At 37.4% G+C, this 25,378-nt stretch overlaps 2 protein-coding genes across 3 annotated transcripts in view; one reads left to right on the forward strand and one right to left on the reverse strand.

The window, feature by feature from the left end:
• The window catches only part of lrrc29 (leucine rich repeat containing 29), a 102,250-nt gene that overhangs the window by 35,508 nt on the left and 41,364 nt on the right, over nt 1-25,378 (forward strand). The window lies entirely within an intron of this gene.
• The window catches only part of elmo3 (engulfment and cell motility 3), a 161,218-nt gene that overhangs the window by 1,954 nt on the left and 133,886 nt on the right, over nt 1-25,378 (reverse strand). For both annotated transcript variants that reach the window (XR_005634896.1, XM_039763223.1), the window contains exons 16-20: nt 24,677-24,840; nt 21,300-21,412; nt 18,270-18,374; nt 7,629-7,711; nt 46-126 (exon numbers count right to left, since the gene is read on the reverse strand). Coding sequence is in view for 1 of the 2 variants with exons in the window: in XM_039763223.1 (XP_039619157.1) it covers nt 46-126; nt 7,629-7,711; nt 18,270-18,374; nt 21,300-21,412; nt 24,677-24,840 (546 nt within the window). In the remaining variant the exon portion in view is untranslated. The remainder of the gene's footprint in view (nt 1-45; nt 127-7,628; nt 7,712-18,269; nt 18,375-21,299; nt 21,413-24,676; nt 24,841-25,378) is intronic.

A 25,378-nucleotide genomic window follows, 5' to 3' on the forward strand; every position in this document is an offset into this window, starting at 1 on the left:
GGAAGGAGAAACCAACAGGGGTAAAAAAAAAACCCTCCATCTTACATCCGTTCTTGATGACGCAATAAAGTTCAAACTGTAGTCTTCCACATCATATATAATGGTGAAGGCAAGGTCCAAAACTTCCTGAAAATTGAGAGGTTAAAAGGATTAGGGAATACTTCAAAAATAAAACCTGAGTAAGTGTACATGGTACAGAACAGGGAAAGGAAAATAAAATGACTTCAGTAGGAAATTATGGATTCAAAAATATATTGTAGAATTTTAAGTTAAATGCACACAATCATATTAGTATATTGGATCAATATGTTAAAAGTAATTTTAATAAGTAATTTGCTTTTTCTTTTTTTGTACTTGCATCCATAACTCATGCTAGCACAACAACCAGGCCCAATGGGTATAAAACTTGTCCACTGCTAAGTCCAAGAATCCTTTAGCAATCACTTATTATAAATTAAATGTCTACCTAAGTATTACTAAGTTCTTTGTACCTAGAACCCCACATAAATATTTCTTAAAACTTGTCAAAATCCCCAGAATAATTTTAAAGTTACACTAGTTGTGTTGTGCACCTTTGCCTGGAAAATGTCCTAAGAGAATGGTCCTTGTATTTTAAAATTTGCTCTGAAACTGCCTTTGATTATTGTTTGCACCAGACGATGTCATTGAAACACATTACCAGAGCACCAAGAAAAAGTTGGGAGTCTGGGTGTAAATCAAATTCTAATCTCTTAATAGGCCCTGGTAAGTATACAGAAAAATAGAATCTGTTTTTTCCACTTCAGGAACACATTGCAGGTGTTTCATCAATATGGGCAGTTAACATTCATGGGCAGGACTTTTTTTTATTAATAACCAATTTGTGAACTATAGTTAAATTCATCATTGTAATTTTTAGTTTGCATGTCAAAGGGAAGTTTGTCTGTTTCGAGGGTATATTTAGTAACAGCAGCCCTAGCATTCTCTCGATGTTAATGTGGGTGTTTAGCAACTGCAAATCTGTTCACTTTAGCAAGACCAACAATAGTAATGTTGTAGCAAATTTTTATTTAGGTAGGAAAAAAAAAACAAAAAACAAGAAGAATTCTATTTTTACACTATTAATATAATATACTATTTATTATTAATATGCACATACACACATACTGTATACAGTGGTGTGAAAAACTATTTGCCCGCTTCCTGATTTCTTATTCTTTTGCATGTTTGTCACACAAAATGTTTCTGATCATCAAACACATTTAACCATTAGTCAAATATAACACAAGTAAGCACAAAATGCAGTTTTTAAATGATGGTTTTTATTATTTAGGGAGAAAAAATCCAAACCTACATGGCCCTGTCTGAAAAGTAATTGCCCCTTGTTAAAAATAACCTAACTGTGGTGTATCACACCTGAGTTCAATTTCCGTAGCCACCCCCAGGCCTGATTACTGCCACACCTGTTTCAATCAAGAAATCACTTAAATAGGAGCTGCCTGACACAGAGAAGTAGACCAAAAGCACCTCAAAAGCTAGACATCATGCCAAGATCCAAAGAAATTCAAGAACAAATGAGAACAGAAGTAATTGAGATCTATCAGTCTGGTAAAGGTTATAAAGCCATTTCTAAAGCTTTGGGACTCCAGCGAACCACAGTGAGAGCCATTATCCACAAATGGCAAAAACATGGTGAACCTTCCCAGGAGTGGCCGGCCGACCAAAATTACCCCAAGAGCGCAGAGACGACTCATCCGAGAGGTCACAAAAGACCCCAGGACAACGTCTAAAGAACTGCAGGCCTCACTTGCCTCAATTAAGGTCAGTGTTCACGACTCCACCATAAGAAAGAGACTGGGCAAAAACGGCCTGCATGGCAGATTTCCAAGACGCAAACCACTGTTAAGCAAAAGAACATTAGGGCTCGTCTCAATTTTGCTAAGAAACATCTCAATGATTGCCAAGACTTTTGGGAAAATACCTTGTGGACTGATGAGACAAAAGTTGAACTTTTTGGAAGGCAAATGTCCCGTTACATCTGGCGAAAAGGAACACAGCATTTCAGAAAAGAACATCATACCAACAGTAAAATATGGTGGTGGTAGTGTGATGGTCTGGGGTTGTTTTGTTGCTTCAGGACCTGGAAGGCTTGCTGTGATAGATGGAACCATGAATTCTACTGTCTACCAAAAAATCCTGAAGGAGAATGTCCAGCCATCTGTTCGTCAACTCAAGCTGAAGCGATCTTGGGTGCTGCAACAGGACAATGACCCAAAACACACCAGCAAATCCACCTCTGAATGGCTGAAGAAAAACAAAATGAAGACTTTGGAGTGGCCTAGTCAAAGTCCTGACCTGAATCAAATTGAGATGCTATGGCATGACCTTAAAAAGGTGGTTCATGCTAGAAAACCCTCAAATAAAGCTGAATTACAACAATTCTGCAAAGATGAGTGGGCCAAAATTCCTCCAGAGCGCTGTAAAAGACTCATTGCAAGTTATCTCAAATGCTTGATTGCAGTTATTGCTGCTGAGGGTGGCCCAACCAGTTATTAGGTTCAGGGGGCAATTACTTTTTCACACAGGGCCATGTAGGTTTGGATTTTTTTCTCCCTAAATAATAAAACCATCATTTAAAAACTGCATTTTGTGTTTACTTGTGTTATATTTGACTAATGGTTAAATGTGTTTGATAATCAGAAACATTTTGTGTGACAAACATGCAAAAGAATAAGAAATCAGGAAGGGGGCAAATAGTTTTTCACACCACTATATATACAAATATATCTTTATATAATACGCCACCGTGGCTGTTCGTTTGTCTGTCCAGGATTTTAAATCACCTGTAGCTTGCAAACCGTTTGACCTATTGATCTGATATTTGGTACACATATACTATGTGATCTCTACTATCTGCTTTCGGGATGATGATTGACCTCCAAGGTTATTCCTCTTTTTTTTTATTTTATTGTAGAATCACCTCTTGGCAGCAGCCAGCAGGGCGGCTGTGCAGCACATGCGTACGGGTGCCGTACTCATCCCTATCACATTCACCATCACTTCCTCTACCTCTTCATATCTTAAATCATTCTTGAGGCAGATTGAAGACTTACATGCCAGCTTAAGTGAAAATGTAAAGAAAACGTACTAAGTAACTGTAACACAAACACTGACTTAATCAGTTTTAACATGAAAAGATGCCGACGGAAGAAGAGAAGAAGCGGGCCGCTAGGTAGGAGAAAAGAAGAGCTGCTCAGGAAGCAGCAAGTGCATCAAACTCTGAGCAAATGAATACTAAATATACAGAGAAAGAATATGAACACTAGGAATGCTCAAGTCAAGTGTATTCGCGTGCAGTGCGCCGTTACTGGTATATATATATATATATATATATATATATATATATATATATATATATATATATACACACACACATATAATTGCATACATGATGCAAAGGAAGAACCAAATGTATTACATTAATCTGTCAAAGGGCACACATACACACCCCACACTGATCTGAAAACAGCTGTTACTGTAACATACTCATATAAATTATGGAAGGAGCTCAATAGTTTACAGATACCTTTTGCCTTTTTAATAAGTCTTTGGTCATTCCTGACTGCTCTCTGTAATTACATTACAAAAGTTCAATTTCATATTGTGTAAATAACTAACTAGATATATATAACTATATTTTCTCTTGGCTGTTCAGCACCACCTAAACTTTAGCTCCTTATGAAAGAAAGAATACACACAAGTACACAAACACTGTATTTTGCTTATTCAGTATACAATAAAATTACTTGACTTTTCATTTGTAGAAATAAATAACAAATGTGCTTAAACAAGAATTTATTGTGTACTGGATTAAAAAGAGTGCAACTTACAAAAAAGAAATAAATGGAATTAAATAAAGGCAGAGCAATAGTTTTTTCAATTTTAGTTTTTATAAATCATAATGAGAACAGTAGTAGGTGAATGATATTTAACTCATGCATGACTTACAAGTAGAGTTAACACAGGGCTTTATTATGACGCTCTCCAGTATCAAAAGCACCCTGGGAATCCTTACTAGACTCCCTTTCCATCTCAACTGGTTTAAGTTTGTAGCAACAAGCCTTCTACTAAGAGACCTTTGCCAAGCCATTCACCCTGTCATGCAGAGAGAGTCGAGTAGGTCTTGTGGAGAACACGGATTTCAGTTGAATGTATTTACACTCGCATTTCTTCAATCACTACCCATGTTTGTGACCACAGGAACATAAATTGACCAGTAAATTAATAGCATCATATGAAGATGTAGCTCCTGTTTAACAACAGTCAACCTGAAGTAGTTAAGAAAAACTACACATCTCTGGTCTGCAGGCTATTACCATCATTAAAAGTAAGAAATCTCAGGGAATCATTCTGGTCAGGTCCATAGCCTATAACTGTGTGGCTACAATGCCTAAAGCAGAGCCCAATCTGGAATATAATAACAATTAACCATTTTAAGACTATTTTAATCATTATAACTGGATAATATCATCAACCAACTACATTACGAATGCATATACTTGTATGGGCTTCATACCTATAGAATTATGTGGCAGCCCTGACTCCTGAGCAGGTCAACATTCCGAATCAAAAATACATGCAGTGATCCCTCGCTATATCGCGCTTCGACTTTCGCGGCTTCACTCCATCGCAGATTTTAAATGTAAGCATATCTAAATATATATCACGGATTTTTCGCTGGTTCGTGGATTTCTGCGGACAATGGGTCTTTTAATTTATGGTACATGTTTCCTCAGTTGCTTTCCCCAGTTGATTTCATACAAGGGACGCTATTGGCAGATGGCTGAGAAGCTACCCAATCAGAGCTTGTATTACGTATTAAGTAAAACTCCTCAATGATATAAGATATGCTTCCCGCACGGTGCTTCGCATACTTGAAAGCCCGGACAGCACGTATTGATTTTTGATTGTTTGCTTTTCTCTGTCTCTCTCACTCTCTCTGACATTCTCTGCTCCTGACGGAGGGGGTGTGAGCAGCTGCTTTGTCCAGCGGTGCTGCGCATACTTAAAAGCCCAAACAGCCCTATTGATTTTTGATTGTTTGTTTTTCTCTCTCTCTATCTCTCTCTGACATTCTCTGCTCGTGACGCGCACTCCTTTGAAGAGGAAGATATGTTTGCATTCTTTTATTTGTGAGACGGAACTGTCATCTCTGTCTTGTCATGGAGCACAGTTTAAACTTTTGACTAAAGGGTGTTATTTCATGTCTAGAGGGCTCTAATACTGTTAAAAAACGTATTTAGAAGGTTGTAAACAGGTTTTCTATGCTCTAACGGCAAAAATATTTGATTTATAAATAAAGAATCCTACTTCACAGAAATTCATTTATCGCGGTAGAGTCTGGAACGGATTAACTGCGATAAACGATGGTTTACTGTACAATAATCTTCAATAATGTAAGCAGAGTTTGACACAAATAATGCATCAGAATTATTTAAACTAGTATTGTTACTTGTACAGAAAACAAAATTTTAGTCATGTTGTTACCTACTCCCTGGTGCCATGATAAATAAGACCATATTAATTATACATAAACCAGTAACGTCGAACTGCGCAATAACGTGCAGTAAATACACTTGACGTGAGCATTCCTAGTTTTCCTACTCTTTCTCTGTATATTTAGCATTCGTTTGCTCAGAGGTTGATGCGCTTGCTGCTTCGTGCGGACCGCTTCTTCTCTTCTTCCATCTGAATCTTTTCGCATTAAAACTGATTAAGTCAGTTTTGTGTTGCAATTACTTAGCATGTTTTTCTTAATTTTTCACTTAAGCTGGCACTTAAGTGTTCAATCTGGTTCAAGAATGATTTAAGATATGAAGAGGTAGGGGAAGTGACGGTGAAGGTGGTATGGATGAGAACGGCACCTGTATGCATGTGCTGCACAGCCACACTGCAGCCCGCTGCTGAGAGTTGATTCTACAATTAAAATAAAATAAAAAGAGTAATAAAAATCATCAACCCGGAAGCAGAAAGGAAAGGTCACAGAGTACAGTATATGTGTACCAAATTTCAGGTCAACAGGTCAAACAGTTTGCGAGCTACAGGTGATTTAAAATCCTGGACAGACACAGTAGCGTATTATATAAGAAGATTAAACACTATCTATGAAACACCTACATTAGTTTCTGTTAATAAATATGTTCACTACATATAGACAAGAAAACATGAAAACTTTTTGGATCTTATCTCTCTATTATATAAAAAATCTTGGGACGAGACTTTTTCAAAGAGAGAATTTCATGTCCCGCGAGATGAGACTTTCTGCCAACAGATGAATTGAAAACCCAACAGGTCCAAGCGGGGGCAGAAATAAAAGACAAACAGCAGAAGAAGAAAAGACAAAGAGTAGAAGACAAAGTAGAACGACGTAAAGAGGTTCAAAAACATTGGCGCGATACACATGCAGAGCAGGTTATAGATTATGAAAGTACTAAAATTCGTAAGTTTCAAAAAACTGATAGTAAAGATCACATTAGCACTAACAAATGGAAATTATTACTCGGTGAAATAACAGAACAGCGAAAAGAGATTGAATATATGGACATAAGTGATATGACAGAAGTATATAGATAGATATTGGTTGGCTTTAAAGTTTAAGTTGGAGACTTGTAGTTCGTCTAATTCGTGTTGCCATCAGGAAAAAGTATTGTTTCTTCCCAATGAAGAGATGTATCTGAGAGAAATTAAAGATTTGTTATTTGGTGAAAGTGAAATCCACAAACACTACAGGCAAAATATCTGAATCTACAATAATCTGTTTGCGTTTGCATTATACAATGCTCAAAACGTAGATTTACATGATTCAGGACCATACACTATGATCCTGCAACAATTAAAGCTACTACAAGTTTAATTTCAAAGAAACAACAGTTTGGTCAGGTTTGTATTTATGATCACAGAGAAGCGATGCAACATAGAATCGAAAGAGTTAAACGATTGGACGTATTAGAAATTCTATAGCCAATAATGGATACAAATCCATATGTCCAAAAGTATCAATACGTTACACAAAATTTTTCTGAAAAACACGGAAGAAAGAAGTTTTCTTGGATTTCTATATGAATCCAAAAGATCACACTCGCATATATAATAAACCAACATGTGACGAGTTGTCAGCGATAATAGTTGTGAAAGACGGAGATATCAAAGACAGTCAATATTTGTATTTATCCAAAAGAATGGCACAATTTGTTGCAAGAGGCAGATCTGGGAAATGACTACTGCGTAGGGCCCGCACAAGGGTTGGTGAGTGAAGCGAGCAGGGGGCAGAGCCCCCTAGTTAATAAAAAGAAAACAACCATAATAACCAGCTCCAACCCTTTATAAAGATTAACGCTTTTTGTTTTTTTTTACCTAATCAGAGTGGTTTGACTGTGGATTATGACATACGATCAAAATTTGGACCCCTAAGCCCAACCATTTTAACATTTTCAGCAGTTTCAATAAAGAGTCATAAAATAATAAAACTTTTTTGGCTTTACACTGATAAACGAGGGATTGACAAGTAAGCACCTTTACAAAAATGTAGTTTTGCAGTTAGCAAACCATTCACTTTATTAAAGCTGGTGCACCAACTGCAGTTTCCTGACCTTGTTCTGTTTCCCCGAGCTCTTCTCTTTCATATGTGGGCAGTCTTTGCCGGTCAGTAGTGCCTTGATGTCTGCCACAGGAACTGAAAAATAAAAGGAAAAAACCACAAGAACAGCTAAATTAAGAACAAAATACTGATTTCAGATAAGCAGATTACACCACATCATGTGTGGAAAGTGTGACTAAAGCAAGCAAATGGATATATAAAATACTAGCAAAATACCCGTGCTTCGCAATGGAGAAGTAGTGTGTTAAAGAAGTTATGAAAAAGAAACATTTTAAAAATAATGTAACATGATTGTTAATGTAATTGTCATAGACTTATTTTAGTATTGAGAGTGAATTTGATGATTTTAAAGAGTTTAATTTATAGTTGTAAATGTTGTGTATGAGAAATGCACATTTTTAGGATGCAAGGATTGACGTTTGCAGTTCTGCCCTTGGGCTGTAAAATGACCAAGCTGTCTGCTGAGCTTAACTCTTCAGCATGCAACATAGAGCTGGCCATGTAAGAAGCAATCTTGTGTCAAGTCAGTGCCGACCTTTTTTTAGAGTTTGGCCCTGTGAATTATTTATTGTCATAGCGAAGCAGACCCTTACTGGAAATTGGAGGCGTTTGAATTGGAATGGAAGGTCAGAGCGTATGAGAGGGATGCAAGGAATAAAAACAGTTTCCCCTGACTCAGTTCCAGTGAAGACTGTTGTCTCAATGAGGTTCTTGTGCAGAGATTTGATCTGAAGCCTGTTGCCGTTACAAGGTTTTGGTTGTTGTAAATTTCGTAGTAACATAATTGGTGTGCAGACCTTCAAAAGTAGAGTATGTGGAGGCATGCCCGGAGGATTAAGAGTGTGAAGAAACTCTACAGAATAGTGCACTGCGTCCTCTAGTACTACAACAGAGTCGGCAGACTTGTATGTTTTTGTTTTGTAAGTTAGTTAGTGAAGTAAGATAGTATTTATATGTGAAGTCATGTCATTTTTTGGTGTTAGAATAGCTCTCTTCCTCAACCATGAGACGTCTTTTTCATGCAGATTTTGTACGCTGCTGTAAACATTTTCAATATGGGTTTGTAAGGTATTTACCAGGAGACAGATTGTTAGGAACATTGATTTTACAGTTCTGTTCAATTAAATTGCCATCAGCTATTTTGATGAGGAGAGCAGCGAACTCTCTGGCTTTTTTGTCACAGTTCAAGTAAACCCTCATGTTTATTCTTAAGGTAAGAACGTTGGTCTTAGGCCATAGGTATGAAGACTTCAGACATGCTTTAACTTTGTCAGTACGTGTTCTTCTTGGGACAACTGGTAAGGTCTGCCGAAGTCTCCAGCCATAAAGACTGTCAAGCCTCCCATCATTTTTGTCGTGTTTCTGTGTCTTGTAGGGTCCTGTCTAAAGCCTCAACACCTGGTCTGTGTACATTGTGCATTCATCCCATATAATGAGCTCATGCAGCACTTGCGCCACGGTGCTCTGCATTGATATGTTACACATAGGGGAATCAGTATGGGTGAGGTTTAGAGGTTGCCTGAAAGAAGAATGAGCAGTCCTTCCACCCTTGAAGTGGTGAAGTAAAGAAGAAGGGAGCAGTGAGCATGACGAACAGGTGAGGAAAGTAAGGAAGCAAGTGAGGAGGTACATGAGCATGGGATATTTTTAATGTATATAGGCAGTGAGCCAACCACATGGTTGGTGCGCAGACAGCGGCCATGCGGAAAAAGGAATGGGGACCGGGGGCAGCCCTTGTGCATCTCTGCAGTGAAATAAATCCTCTGTTAATGAAAATTAGGAATGAAACCGCCAAAAGGAGAGGTCAGTTTCGAAAGTTCCTTATGGCATAATGGTGAGAACCTCCAAAAAGGAGACGTTATTTTCGAAAGTTCGTTACGGGGCATGTCGCAAAATGAAACATACTTAACGTTTGTAAGTACAGTGTAAAGGATGAGCATGGGAAATTTGGGCTTCCTACGTATATTGTATATTGGGTTTCCCCTATCTATATACAGTGGAACCTTGGGTCACGACTGTAATTCGTTCCAAAACTCTGGCCTCAACCTGATTTGGTCGTGACCCGAAGTAATTTCTGCCATAGTACTGTATGTAAATACAATTAATCTGTTTCAAACCATACAAACTGTAAATATTTTTTTAAAGGTTTTTCAGCACAAAAATAGTTAATTATACCATAGAATGCACAATGTAATAGTAAACTAAATGTAAAAACATTGAATAACACTGAGAAAACCTTGAACAGAGAAAACTAACATTGTAAGAGTTCACATTACAGCTTTATGAACCGCTCGCTGTAAACCCTTTTTTTAAACAAAGGGAAAAAATTGAACATTTGAAAAATCCTTAATTTATACAAAAACTATCCATAAACAACCAAGAAAACTAACCTTGCATGAGTCGAGTTCTGGCATGAAGGAAGTGAGCAGGAAGCTGGGTGGAGAGGAGATTACAGTTTTGAGGTAAAGTTCCTCTGCGCGATGCACGTCGGACCAAGAACAATGTACTGTACAGGGAGAGACTGAACACGTGCGTAAACCACCAACGCGTACAAACCGGAAGGGAAACGAAATAGAGCACAAAGAGTTCACAGTGAATGCACAGGGAGAGACTGAACACGTGTGGAAATCATCAGCGTACACGAACCGGAAGGGAAACTGGCTTGTTTGTCACTCGAATGTGTGGTCGTGAACAGATGCAAAAGTTTGGCAAACTTTTTGGTCGTAACCTGATTTATACGTGTTCCAAGACGGTCGTGACTCGAGGTTCCACTGTATACAGTTTAGGGGGTACATCCATTTCCCCCCCTTGGGTGTTGCCATAGGACATGAAACATACCTAACGTTTGTAAGTACACTGCAAGGAATGAGCATGTGAAATTTCAGCTTCCCACCTATATGGAAAGTGGCAGAATTAATGATGAGTCAGTGAGGGCTTTTCCTTTTATATATATATATATATATATATATATATATATATATATATATATATAGATTCCTGAAAATAACTGCTTCAACTGAAGACTGAGACTTCAAAATGCACCCTCTGTATAGCTGCATAGCAAAAATACAGGAAGTCCTATACATTCATAAAGGTGAAACTGAAATTTGTAAAAGAAATTATTCAGGGGTCACATACATAAAAAGTAAAAGGATTTTTAAAAAAGACTGAAAAAATATAATAATTATGACTGACTACTTGCATACTGTGTCTAAAAGCATCAGTCAGTTCGTATTGAAAGATAAAACCCACTGTCCTTGGTAACAAATAGTGCTTATAAACCATGCCACTTACTTCTCCATTGTGCTCTGACATATTTCCACTTTCCAAGAAAACGTCCTTTCAAGCACAGTTGAATGGGGTTAAAAACAAACCTACATTTCTAAATGTGTTTTTAAAAGTAATAACAATGTTGTCTGGACATTGTGCAGCAAGAAACCAGCAGTTCTTGGGTGGCTACTAAGTAAAAGAGCTTAAAATAGTATAGTTGTATTTTCTTCTACACAGTATGTATTGACTACCTGTGTTATCTGGCATCGTCAAAGACATTTCGTAAGGCAATGGGCCTTCATTATAGTTCCCAGAAGTAATATGTAACTATGCAAGTGCTTTTCTGTACACAATACTGGTAAGGTGTTTTTTTTACCAAGGGCAAATATTAGCAGGCAATGTGGTGTAGCAGTTAAGGCTTTGGACCTAGGATTTAAATCCTACTACTGACACTATGTGACCATGAGCAAGTCACTTCACCAGCCAGGGCTCCAATTGGAAATGCAAAAGAAATGTAACTAGTTGTATCTCAGAATGTAAGTCAACTTGGATAAAGGTCTTGGTCAAATAAGTAAGTAAGCAAGCAACAATATTATTAGGTCACTGGAGCTGCTTACTCTTTTACAATTGTCCAAGAGTAAAACATTCCTGCTACAGATCAATTCCTTTTTTTTCCTAGTGGATTGGCTTTTACAATACAATAGTTTATTTTTGTATAACCCAAAATCACACAAAGAGTGCTGCAATGGGCTTTAACAGGCCCCTTTTTCTGATAGCCCCCCAATCTTGAGTCTATAAGACAACATAAAAAAACTCCCAAAAAAAACCTTGTAGGGAAAAAATGAAAGAAATCTTGAGAAAGGCAATTCAGAGAGAGACCCTTTTCCAGCGGGGTGGGTGTGCAAAGAGTGACAGAAAATGGGGTTAATACAATAGTAACAGAACAAGAACAGAGCAAAATGCAAGAGTAGGTCAATAGTCGCTGCAAATTTTACAGGAAAATGTATTATTTTAAATTGAAACAAGCAGACACCTTTGACTTCCTTCGAAGCTGCACTATGTTCCCTTTTCAACTGCCATGCAGCTTTTATGACATTTACTCCCCCTGACATGTAGCAGTTTAGAAGAGCTGTGCAGCTGTTATCACACCTTTCACCCTGTGGTAATACACCATCAAACTTTGCGGGGGTCCACCACTTATCTAAACATCCCAAACCTCTCATCATTCATGTAAGAATGCTTCAGGGCACTCAATAAGTCACGCCAGGATATCGACGAAGAGGAATAAATAACCAAGACGTGAGATGGTACATATCTAAAAGTACCGGTAGTCAACAGCAGAACCAAAAAAAAAGCTTACTACTTTCTCTTTCCATTTCAAAATGTGATCATGTCTGTTTTTTTCCCAGTTTAAGACACCACCCCATTTTCAGTCATTTATCCACCCTATTGGTTGGTGGTGCTATTCTTGTTGCCCTCAATCACTTCTGCTGCGTCCTTCATTTCAATAAAGCATGCTCTCAGCGCAGCCCACATCACGTAAGTTAGTATAAAATTAATAAATATCAACAAATAACAAAACATGTGTAATTTTATTTTTTTCTATAATGTTACCAAATTTCAATCAAATCTGTCAAGGCATTTTTGAGATTTTGGGGTACTTAATTTTTCTTTTATACAGTATCTTTCAGCCAGTGTTGCTTCCCTGGGTGAGGTTCAAATCTTTGTTTTATGTCTTCATTTTGATTTTTTTTTATAATTTTATTGATTATATTGTAGTCACACAACAATCCATACAAATAGATCAATTTTTACAAAAATAACATTGAACACAAATCAACCCCCACCCATGAGAAAGAGAGCATGGCCAGGAGAGTAAAACTTAAAGCTAGTAAAAATAAGTAAAATAGATGAATTAATAAGTAAATAAAGATAAATGGAGAAGAAAAAGAAATGGGGAGAGAACCTGCTTCCTCAATTTAAATGCTTATTCTAAAATGATATTGATTAGATCCTGCTTGGTTTTGAAAAAGTTCTGCACAGATCCTCTAAGTGAGAATTTCCAATTTCAAATCTCTCTATTATAAAAAAAAAATTCCTGGAAAGCAAAAGCAGGGTGATGAGACGTGATCATCTTGGAGACACTTAAAAGACCCGCGAGACGCAAACAACATCAAATATGAGCATGGCCAGCAAAACAATCAGTCGTGTAAAGGCACGTAGCACACACAGATCCTGTGATCTCAGCACATATAAAGCGTATGAGGACAATACATTCTAAATGAAACGTCTATGACTAAGCCAAGAAGAAAGAGCAGCGTGGAGAAAAGGGACCCAAAAGCGTTGTAGAGAAAAAAAACAGATAAGAGATTATGAAAGCAGTGGACTTTGAAAGGCTCAAACAAACAATGGCACGATACACATGCAGAGAAAAGTAAAGAAAATGAAAGCAGTAAAATTCGAAAGTATTGTACTGTCCCCCTGAAGCCTTTTTGTTTTAAGTGACTGTTAGGTCCGACTGAGGGAGGGTGGAGTACAGCACGGTAGACTGATAGCAGGGTATTGATTGAAACGGTAAGGGGTGGGGGAGAGACCCGGTGGATGAGGGGTTGGAGAGGGTGCTAGAAAGTTGTGTTTGTGGTTTTGAAGTCGGGGATTGTTCAAGTAAAACCTTTGTGACACTTTATTATGTCAGTCACTACAATATCAAAAAAAGATAGTAAAGATCGCATTAGAGCAAACAAAAGGAAATTAAACATCAGGACCAGGTGTAATTGAAAAAATAGCAGGACAAAGCGAGGTCAGAAATAAAAAGCAAAGAGCAGAAAACAAAGTCTTTTTGCCTTCGCATCATTCAATACACAAAACATAGATTTACACAATAATGGACCATATGCTATGAAAATCTGTGGTCCCGCAACAGTTAAAGCAACGACAAGTTTAATTTCAAAGAAAACACAATTCAGGTGTATATTTATGATCATGGAGAAGCGATGCAAATTTTAACAGGCAACAAGAAAGGTAATGTATATATTCCGCGAATAACATAAGACACCAAAGGAGATCTTGATATGCCATTCATATTAAAATGTGTACAGTTTCCCGTGAGAACAACAACACAACAACAACATTTATTTATATAGCACATTTTCATACAAACAGTAGCTCAAAGTGCTTTACATATTAAAGAATAGAAAAATGAAAGACATAATTATAAAAAAATAAATCAACATTAACATCGAATAAGAGTAAGGTTCAATGGCCAGGGGACAGAAAAACAAAAAACTCCAGACGGCTGGAGAAAAAATAAAATCTGTAGGGATTCCAGACCATGATACCGCCCAGTCCCCTCTGGGCATAGAATAGCAAAAAGAATAGCTTTTGCTATGACAATTAAGAAATCACAGGGACAAACATTAGAAAAAGTCGGATTATTTATTAGAGAAACAGAAACAATATTCACTCACGGGCAGATGTACGTTGCGTTGTCATAGTGTGTCTCCAAAAATTGAATCAAAATTCAATGCTATCTTGAAGAAAAGGTAATTCCAAATATTGTTTTTAATGAAGCTTTAAAGTAAAAGTGCAAATAATGAAATTGAAACAATTCCAAAGGAAAAAAAAAGCTTTTAAAGTTGTATATCTGATTAACCAAACACAGGGGTTGGCGAGCGAAGCAAGCAGGGGACAGAGCCCCCTAATAGTATAAAACATCAATTACCCACTGACTTAAAAGAGGAGAGTTAGGATTCTTCCAGTTGAGCAAGAGAATTCTACGTGCCAATAGTGTAGTAAGGGTGATCACAGTTTGTTTGCTTATGAGATAAAGGGAATTATCAGAGAAGGACTTGAACAGAAAATTTCTCTATACGCAGATTATATGATACTGTATATATCAGATCCACAAAATACTGTGCTTGCAGTCTTAACAGCACTTAAAGAATTTCAAAAGATCTCTGGTCTCAGAATTTCTTTGACTAAAATTGTGCTCTTTCCAGTGAATTCTCAAGTACACAATGTTAGATTGGACACCTTCCCTTTTATCATCAGTTTAAATACCTAAGAGTAAATATCACAAGTAAACATGAAGCTCTCTATCAACAAAATTTCACTGTATGAAAAAAATTAAGCAAGACTTGCATAGATGGTCAACCCTTCATCTCACTTTAGCTGGAAGAATTATCATAGTTAAGATGAATATCCTTCCTAAGCTTCTCTTTTTATTTCAAAACATTCCAATATTCATTAATATTTTTTTAAGAAATTAGATTCAACCATAGCTTAATTTATTTGGAATTCAAAACATCGCCGTATCCAAAGAGTGACCCTACAAAGACCTTAGAAAGAATGCGGCATGGCTCTACCTAACTTTCAGTTTTATTACTGGACAGCAAACATACAAGCTATAAAAACGTGTCCATGGACACAAATACTGTAGATGAACATACACGGGCTTGGTCCGCAACAGAAATAAAATCCTGCAGTACTTCTTTATATTCCTTGCTTTGTGCCACAATAAATGCAAGTTATCGCTAATATATTAATAACCCAATTGTGCTTCACTCACTCAGAATATGGAACCAATGTAGGAAGCATTTTAAGATAGGGAAGCTTTTATCTGTGGCACCTCTGCAAGAGAACCACCTTTTTCCACCCTCTCAAACATATGCAGTTTTTAATATCTGGAAAACATTTGGGATTAAATCACTTAGAGATCTGTACATAGACAACGTCTTTGCATCCTACAAACAATTACATTCCAAATGTAACCTTCCAACAACACATTTCTTTCAATACCTTCAAGTCAGAAACTTTGTTAAACAGAACCTGCCCAATTTTCCTCACCTCCCACCTTCCTCTATGCTGGTAAAAATATTGATCAGTCTTGAGGACAGCACTTCTGTAATATATAAAATTATTTTACAGTCCCTCCCTTTCAAAGATCCAAGAGGACAGTAGGAAAAGGATCTCTCACTCAATATCTCAGAAAAGGAGTGTAAGGTAGCAATGCAGAAAATTCACTCGAGCTCCACATGTGCAAAGCATACAATTATTCAATTCAAAATTATATACTGAGCACATCTGTCTCGTTTAAAATTGTCCAAAATGTTTCCAGGGCAAGATCCAACCTGTGAACGTTGCAATCAAGATCCAGCCTCACTGGGTTACACGTTCTGGACCTGCACCAAATTAACATCATTCTGGACCAAAATCTTTAAATGCCTATCAGACAGCCTTGGTGTCACAATCCCTCCTAATCCATTAACAGCTATGTTTGGTGTACTTCCAGATAGGCATAAAGTGGAGAACATAATTTTGAGTTTTGATTATTTTGTTTGTAATAATTTTATTTATGTTTATTTGCATTTTTTTGTATTTGATTTTTCCTTTGTATCATTGCCTTTCTGTGCCTTGTGTTTTGTGGTTGTTCTGCATGTGGGTGGGCCCCCTGCCCATCATTTCCAGGGACTGCCCTTGTATTATAAATGTAAGGGATTCCCACAGCTCCTGGTGGTTCACTTGAATGTGAATGTGGCAGTCAGCAAGCTTTTTTGTGTCTCTGCTTATGCTGATGTGTTGTCTGAATGTTTGACTTTCTGCTCTGTTTTTTGACCATGCCTTGAATCTGATTTAGTACTTTGTTTGCCTTGGATTGCCTTTTCTGGCAACTCCTTTTTACATTTTTGTGCTTTATGGAGGTTCATTCTGTTTCAGAGCATTTTTAATAAGAATAAAACTTTTTATTTTATAAAGATTCTACATAGCCCTTTCTGTTACTAGCTATGGTTTTATGACAGGATTTCCCCCTCTAGAGGGCATTTTTAGAATTGTTTGAGACTTGTGTGCTTTGGGACTCTCGAGCAGCATAATGGTGGGAGGTTTAACCACTAAATATTGATATATTGAAATGTCCTTTCTTAGCTGGATACCTAGTGCCCTAGATGTACCATCCAGCCAAATTTCAGCTTTTTAACTGAACAGGAATTTGTGTCTTTTGTTCATGAGTAAGTAAACTTTGCATTTTATCTGTATATTATCTCTATATAGAGAGAGATTGAATTAGATTCACCTTGATGAAAGCATTCATGATTTTTTTAAATCAAGCTTTTAATTTCATAGTGTTCATGCCCTGCATAAATACCTGAAGATGAAGATGATAATGCAGACACACTTGCACTTTTTTGTGGTTTAGGTGTAAACCACATACACCCCCCTTAAGGGTTCACAGGTAACTGGTCTAGGTCTGTTACTTTAAATGGATTTGTTTCTACAGCATTTACCATATGTTGGTTGATTAAAACTATTGTTGATTACAGTAGTTTGACGGGTAAAACGTGTGTGGCACTTGTTAGCTACAGATCCCTGACACTAGTAGTTTACCTGAAGCCTTCATATTTATACACCACTGCACCAGAATGGATTAGGTGAAACGAGAAAAAGTGTTGTTATTTTCAGAGACATATGTATCTTTGCTTTGGATGGTGAGACATGCTCGATTATATTAGTCAGAATTCATACCATTTAAAAAAACAGCTTTAAAAGGAAAGGACACTCTCGAGGTAATTTCACCACACGTGAAAGAATCCTAAGAAGAATCAATTGCTTGCTTATTATTTAAATTTACATGAAAAGCATACATATAAGCATAACACAAGGCATAAAGGAAAAAAAAGAAAAAAGCAAAACCACCCTGCTGCCCAAAAGGGAGTATCTACACAACCCTCCACCTCTGCCATGTAGGATGGCGAAAAAACTATCTATACAGTAAAAACAAAAGTCTGTACAATGCACACATACGAGCTGAATGGATTATACGAACGTATATCTGTCACCTCTCTTTTATCAGTGCAACTTGCCCCAATTCTCTTCCAGTTACAGACTCTTAAGATGGGGCTTTAACTCTCAATTACATTAATTTTTGGCCAAACTCTGGAATCAATTCCAGGATCGTGGTGGCATTCTTTGGCATGCCTTCTCTATATTAAGAACCATATGGAGAAATCAAGCAGATGCATAGTAGAGCACTGGCTCCCTAAAATTATTCTCTAACCTTATTTTAAAGTGGATAATTTTGTCCCAGCATCTCCTGTAAGGAACCATGTGTTCCTATCTAACAGGAGGTACTGTGGTCTCTTGACAGCCCTAAATTTCACGTCTCTCAAAGGAGAAGACGACACCTGGCACCTGCTCGGTCACTTAAACTTTAGCTTCTTAGGAGAATAATTGTCTCCATGAGCCACTACACTTTCTTGCACTGGTACTCCCCCTACCCATTGCAGTTCTTGGGTGCAAAGGCAGCAAATGTATGCAGCTCCAAGCAGCCCTTCCCTACAAACAATGACATGCCAAAATGAGCACTTACTTTTTTCTTGAAGTGTCTCAATAGGATGACAGTCTGTCTCTTCATCCACATCTCCATAGTGCAGCACTTTATGATTAGGAGAAAGTCGACAGTACCACAGCTTGTCTGAATCAGAAAAACACAGCTCTCAGAACTACAGGAAGTAAACCTCATGTAACCTTTCATGCATTAGTGCAATTTATAAGGCCAAATGTAATGCTAAAAAATATTTGAGCTCTTAGACTTAGAAAATGAAATACTCGGATACCGGATACTATAGATAGCAGGATTATACTACTTCACTGACATTGAAAGATGACAACCAAAAACCTCCTACTTTCTGGCAGACTCTTTGAAGAGTAGTTATATACCAAATTTCTAATCTAATTGGACAGTAATTAAATTATGTGTGTTGTGTAAAATCTTGACTGTATATGTAGTACCTTTGCCTGTGTCATGCCACAAGAATTTCTAACATTTTTTTAACCTACTGAGATCAATATTCTCAGACATGCCTATAACCAGTTTCTTATACACCACAAATTTTAGCAAATACTCATTACAATATATCTTCAACTAAAATGTAAACTTGTAAAAGTGCATTCTCCAATCCATGTTGTATACAGTAAGTATATATGTTGAAATGTTGAAAGTATACCCTGATTTGTGAATAACAGAACTGTGTACATTGAGGGAAAGTTTAATTCAATCTTTTTGTTGGTACGCTTCTTCTTTAATGTGAACTCTATTCCTTTTCTATTCATGTTACAATTTGGAAAAAAAAAATCATTACTTGAAAAGATAAATATTGGCAAATACTTTAACTACAATACATAACAAATCTGTAAAAAAATAACACATTTATTCTCAGCAAAAAGCACATTGTTTGCCATTCATGTGTAAAAAAATAAATGATCAGTATCATATTAATCTCTGCTATATTTGGGAATGGAGTTACTTTTTGAGTAATGAATGCCCATTAATCTAATTAGAAAAATAGGTTAGATAAGATGACAATTACTTAAATTAATCCTAGAATGAGTGCTTTCCACTTCACTCAGGCTAACTATATGCTAGAATCATTTTTCTTTTCCCTTGAATGGCCAAGATAAAGGTAAAAGGAAAAAGGTCAACATCTGCAAAAGTTTTCAAATTAATCCTTTATAGATGAATGTTAATTAAAAAGGACTCCATTATGAAAATTGCAATTTGAAAAAAAAATAACCATATAAAGAATTTCCTGTCCACAGCAAGCTATTAATAAAAAATTCACAAAAGAAATATTTTTCTTAACCAATGAAAGTTCAAGGGCGGCACGGTGGCGCAGTGGTAGCGCTGCTGCCTCGCAGTTAGGAGACCCGGGTTCGCTTCCCGGGTCCTCCCTGCGTGAGTTTGCATGTTCTCCCGTGTCTGCGTGGGTTTCCTCCGGGCGCTCCGGTTTCCTCCCACAGTTCAAAGACATGCCGGTTAGGTGGATTGGTGATTCTACATTGGCCCTAGTGTGTGCTTGGTGTGTGGGTGTGTTTGTGTGTGTCCTGCGGTGGGTTGGCACCCTGCCCAGGATTGGTTCCTGCCTTGTGCCCTGTGTTGGATTCAAAAGATTCAGATTACTTATAAATCATTACAGAACAATGCAGTAAATTGCAAATGGTTTAGGTGAGCATACAGTTTATTATGTAATTTTACAAGTGCTCAATATGACCTCCTCCATCAATGTGATAGTCAAATTTATCCCATACTAAATTCAGCATGTCATTTTGCACAAAATGCTTTCTGCTCAGGGGTCGCCATCACCTTGCAGACTGAAGGAAGCCAACTTCTAGTGACAGTCTGAAACTTTCAATTGGTATGTGATAGATTCCTAGGCACCTCACAGCTATAAAAATATGCCACTTTGAAATCGGATGTATCTTTTTAAATCACCCTGTATATTCTAGTGTAAAGTGTGGTAAGGGGCACTGCTACTTAAATTCACTGGCATGGGTGTATGGCTGTCAGTGATTCTCCACAAGGATCCTGGTTTGGATAAGCTCATAGAGTTGGAGAAAGTGAGCGCAGACAGTATCAACTCTGACCATAAAAATAAGTGGTGTGAGGATTGTATTGGTGCAAGGGTCTTTTACGTGTCCTTGAGGACTAGTGAAGTGTCTAGCAACTATGTTGGATAATATTATTGTGGCCAAAAATGTTACCTGAACTCACTGAGTTTCAATCTTTGGGTCACTGATTGGCCATGGCATGTAGCAGTGGTCACTCTGTTTTCTGAAGTTGCAGCTCCATACAGTTGGCACCCATTCTTTGTTAGTAATATATTTTTGCAGGTGTTTTACAATTTCTTTAAATCGAGAAGTCATAAAATTCTTTTAAATAGTAATACATCCTTTATTATTATTATTTTACAAGGTCTGAAGTGTTTTGTGACTCTGGGGGTGGGGAGGTCAGGCTCCTTTAAAATTTGTTTTGATACACTCCTGCGCCACATGGCTAATTGTACATGCATTTGGTCAGAATGTACAATTAGTATTGAGGTCTGGTGGTGAGTGAGTGAGTGAGTGCACAGGGATCAGCATTAAATACTTAGTGGCAGTGCTTGATTTACTGTGGTACTCAGTATTGCAATTTCCCTGGGCGATCTATACTCACACAGTTCCAATCTTCAGGACACTGACTGACTGTGCCACACAGTGGCTGTAACTATTTGATTATGCTACATAATAAGGAGCACAGCATTCCTAATTCAGTAGTGAAGATTTAATGTACAATGATATTTTTTTTTGGTCACCATGGCAAGACAAATTGCCTAAACTGAAATTATATGTAACATTTGGCATACAAATATACCTGTCGAATTTTGGCAAAAACAGTGTGAAAAGAAAAAAAACGTCATGCAACTGATAGCCTTGGACATATTGTTTTTTATTTTTCTGAAAAGTTTCAGACATTGATGTTTTTTGTGTGGGTATATAACAATAGTAGTGCATAGTTCCTAATAACTGGCTTAAGATGGAAATTTGAGAACAACAAATTTGGTTATAAACTTTGCTCACTTGCCTTGTCGTCTCCGACTGCTGATTTTCCTGAAAAGTGTTCCATGACAGAGGCGGTTGAGCCTCTGCTGTCGGATCAACTCCAGCAGTTCTGGTTTTAGTCTCTCCTTTAATTCTCTGTGGAAAAAGAAGCAATTAATATTCCTGGGATACTGGCTTACTATTTTCTAAGTATGCCAATATTTGCATTTAAAGTCTCATGTAGAATATATATTCTAAAGCTTTACCTCCATAAAGTATAATCATTTCATATCTCAGAAAGTAAAAGTTTATATTGTATATTTACTTGAACAAAAAGTAATAATTCTAACAGTACTTTTGTGAACATGTTTAAGCAATATGGCCAATTTATGGTAAGCTAATGTCACTGTAACTTCTAGTCACCTACGATGCCAGATTTAAATAGCTCTGAAATTAATAATTTCTCTAATAAGTCTCAGTCTCAGTTTGACTATTCTGTTCCACTGACTATTCAAATTGTTTATTCATCTTGTGAAAAACATATTCTTCCTCCTAAATAGAAAAATATAAATGTGAGCCACATACACAAAGAGTCAGATCCATGCATGCTCATGGGACTGGGGTCTAGTGAATTAGTACCTGTCTAGAAAAATCTAAACCAGTTTGCATAGTTATTTCTTCATAATCATTGTATATATTAATTTGACACATATGAGTTTTAAAGTGAAGCATATTTTATAAATTAAAAAAAAATAACTAGGCTGCTCTTGCCTCTAGTATGGAGTGTACTGGGATCCCATTACTAAGAAAAGCCTAAAAATTGCCCAATACAGTGATCCCTTGCTATATCGCGCTTCGACTTTCGCGGCTTCACTCTATTGCAGATTTTAAATGTAAGCATATCTAAATATATATCACAGATTTTTCGCTGGTTCGCGGATTTCTACAGACAATGGGTCTTTTAATTTATGGTACATGCTTCCTCAGTTTGTTTGCCCAGTTGATTTCATACAAGGGACGCTATTGGCGGATGGCTTAGAAGCTACCCAATCAGAGCACGTATTACGTATTAAATAAAATTCCTTAATGATATATGATATGCTTCCTGTGCGGTGCTTGATTGTTTGCTTTCCTCTGTCTCTCTCACTCTCTCTGCCTGACAGAGGGGGTGTGAGCAGAGGGGCTGTTTGCCTAGAGGATACGGACGCTCCTCTAAAAAATACCGCTTTATCGCGGTGCTTCGGCATACTTAAAAGCCCAAAAGCACGTATTGATTTTTTGATTGTTTGCTTTTCTCTCTCTCTCTCTGACATTCTCTGCTCCTTACACGCATCCTTTGAAGAGGAAGATATGTTTGCATTCTTTTAATTGTGAGAAAGAACGGTCATCTCTGTCTTGTTATGGAGCACAGTTTAAACTTTTGACTAAAGGGTGTTATTTCATTTCTAGAGGGCTCTAATAATGTTAACAGTGTGGGAGAGTTTATAAGGTTAAAATATAGAAAAATAACCATACAAACATATGGTTTCTACTTCGCGGATTTTCACCTATCGCGGGGGGTTCTGGAACGCAACTCCCGCGATTGAGGAGGGATTACTGTACATCCAGCACTAAGGAGAGGCAAGACACAATACAGCCCGCATGGAGTTTGCTAAAAGACACCTGAAGGACTCTGAGATGGTGAGAAATAAGATTCTCTGGTCTGATGAGACCAAGATAGAACTTTTTGGCCATAATTCTAAGCGGTATGTGTGGAGACAACCAGGCACTGCTCATCACTTGTCCAATACAGTCCCCACAGTGAAGCATGGCAGTGGCAGCATCATGCTGTGGGGGTGTTTTTCAGTTGCAGGGACAGGACGACTGGTTGCAATTGAGGGAAAGATGAATGCAGCCAAGTACAGGGATATCCTGGACAAAAACCTTCTCCAGAGTGCTAAGGACCTCAGACTGGGCCGAAGGTTTACCTTCCAACAAGACAATGACCCTAAGCACACAGCTAAAATAATGAAGGAGTGGCTTCACAACAACTCTGTGACTGTTCTTGAATGGCCCAGCCAGAGCCCTGACTTAAACCCAATTGAGCATCTCTGGAGAGACCTAAAAATGTCTGTCCACCAACGTTTACCATCCAACATGGGGTGTTGTGTGTACATTAATGAGGAAAAAAATTCATTTAAATGATTTTAGCAAATGGCTGCAATATAACAAAGAGTGAAAAATTGAAGGGGGTCTGAATACTTTCCGTACCCACTGTACATACAAATGATTGGTATCTCCAGCCTTGAACAGCTAATAGCACTTGTCTTGCCCAAGAAAATCTTATTTCTTCTTAAATATTTTACACATGTCCAGCATGAACACTGTGCTTGGTAACATAATGGACGCTTGATTTTTAGATAATATCGGATTGTCTAGGCCTACAGCATTCCCAGTGTCTTAAAGAGTATTTCAACATATAGCATATTGATGAACTGTGAGGTACATATTGTATCTTTTCAAAAAATATATTACTAAATGGGACTAAGCCAGTACAGCTCAAAAAGTATTTCTCCAAAATTATACTTATGCTGTTATATCCATTTAATTTAGTATTGTAGAAGATGTGAGTGTTTATTGCCAAATGCCTTGATATCACCTGGATTCCAACCTTGTTACCTGTAGTCTATCCATAAAGCCTCCAAACAAATATGATTTATCAACAGAGAATGTCATGCCTCTTTAGACCACGAAAGGAATATGGTAGAGCAGTGCTGATAGGATGTATAAATCAACAAACAATAAGAAGGCCTTTAAGCAAATTTCATAAATAGTTTACTCTGGCTAAAGCAACCAAAAAGGAGCAAGACAGAGAGACAGATGAAGTTTAATTTTTGAGAGATACAGTATAATATTCATCAAGCAGGCCATGCATTCGTATACTTTACTCTCCCTAACAGGACCTCACAAGAATGCTCTTGCTTTTAAAAAAACACACCAAATACTATTACTATACAAAAATAAGATTATTAAGCTTGTATATGTAAATTCAATTAAGTGAATGAATTTATCAGGTTCATAGGTTTTTCTAATATTGTTACATATGTTCTTATACCTTATGAATGGTCAACCAGCAATCAAAAGGTTTAGTTTGGAGGGGAAAAAAAAGAATTACCATACAAGTAAGTCACAACACAGCTTGGAGGTCTAGTGTGGCAGTGTCTGCATGTTATGTGAGACACAAAGGAACTTTAGGGATAAAAGAGACACTTTACCGTTAAATATTAGTTATACATTTATATAATATCATAATAATATATAAAATATTTCAAAAGATCCAATTCATTACATCACTTGTACACCATTAAGATGGTATTCCTTATTAGAACAGGTCACTGAGGTAATATTCCTGTTATTTTTACTTTTCCTCATCGTACTTACAACACAGGGGGTGCAAGTGTTTCCTCCTGGTGAAGGCGCTCAGTCTGTCGCAGTTTAAGAATCTCACTGTAGTTGAGAGCATTCACTTTATTTTTAAACAACTCCAGAGAGGTGGGCTTGCTGGACAGGGTTCGTGTTATCTGCTCCCGAACGACCTGCATAACCTACAGAGAATAGAAGATAATATTCTGGCTGTAAGTATTACATTTGGACCTGGATGTGGGTAGTTCAAATTCGCAGAGCATGAATCATGGAGTCTACAATATTCTTGGGCCATAGACTATCCCAGTGACACAGGACACAAGGCTGGAAATGGCCAAGACAGGACCCCAGCCCATTTTAGTGCCCACTCATTTAAATACGGATGCCCATACTAAGACAGGGCCAATTTAGAATCTAAGTGGGAGGTAAACCCAGACAGATACAAAGTGCAAATTCCACACCAGCTGACAGCTGCCAGATGTAGGATTCAAACCAGGGTGCTAAATCCATGAGGCAGCTGAACTAACCATTGTTTTATCATTCAGTCCAAGTTGTGTGCACATCATTTAGTCAGTCAGCACTTATTTCATGACAAAAGCAATACATTTAGACATTAAAATGAGGCAAGTGTCTAAACCGCACACATTAAATACAAAAAATGGTTTCAGAAAGCAGTACTTCAAAGGTTGAAACTGTACATAAATAGCTTAAAGGAAATAC

Source organism: Polypterus senegalus, chromosome 9 (assembly GCF_016835505.1).
Source record: "Polypterus senegalus isolate Bchr_013 chromosome 9, ASM1683550v1, whole genome shotgun sequence".
NCBI classification, from domain to species: Eukaryota; Metazoa; Chordata; class Cladistia; order Polypteriformes; family Polypteridae; genus Polypterus; species Polypterus senegalus.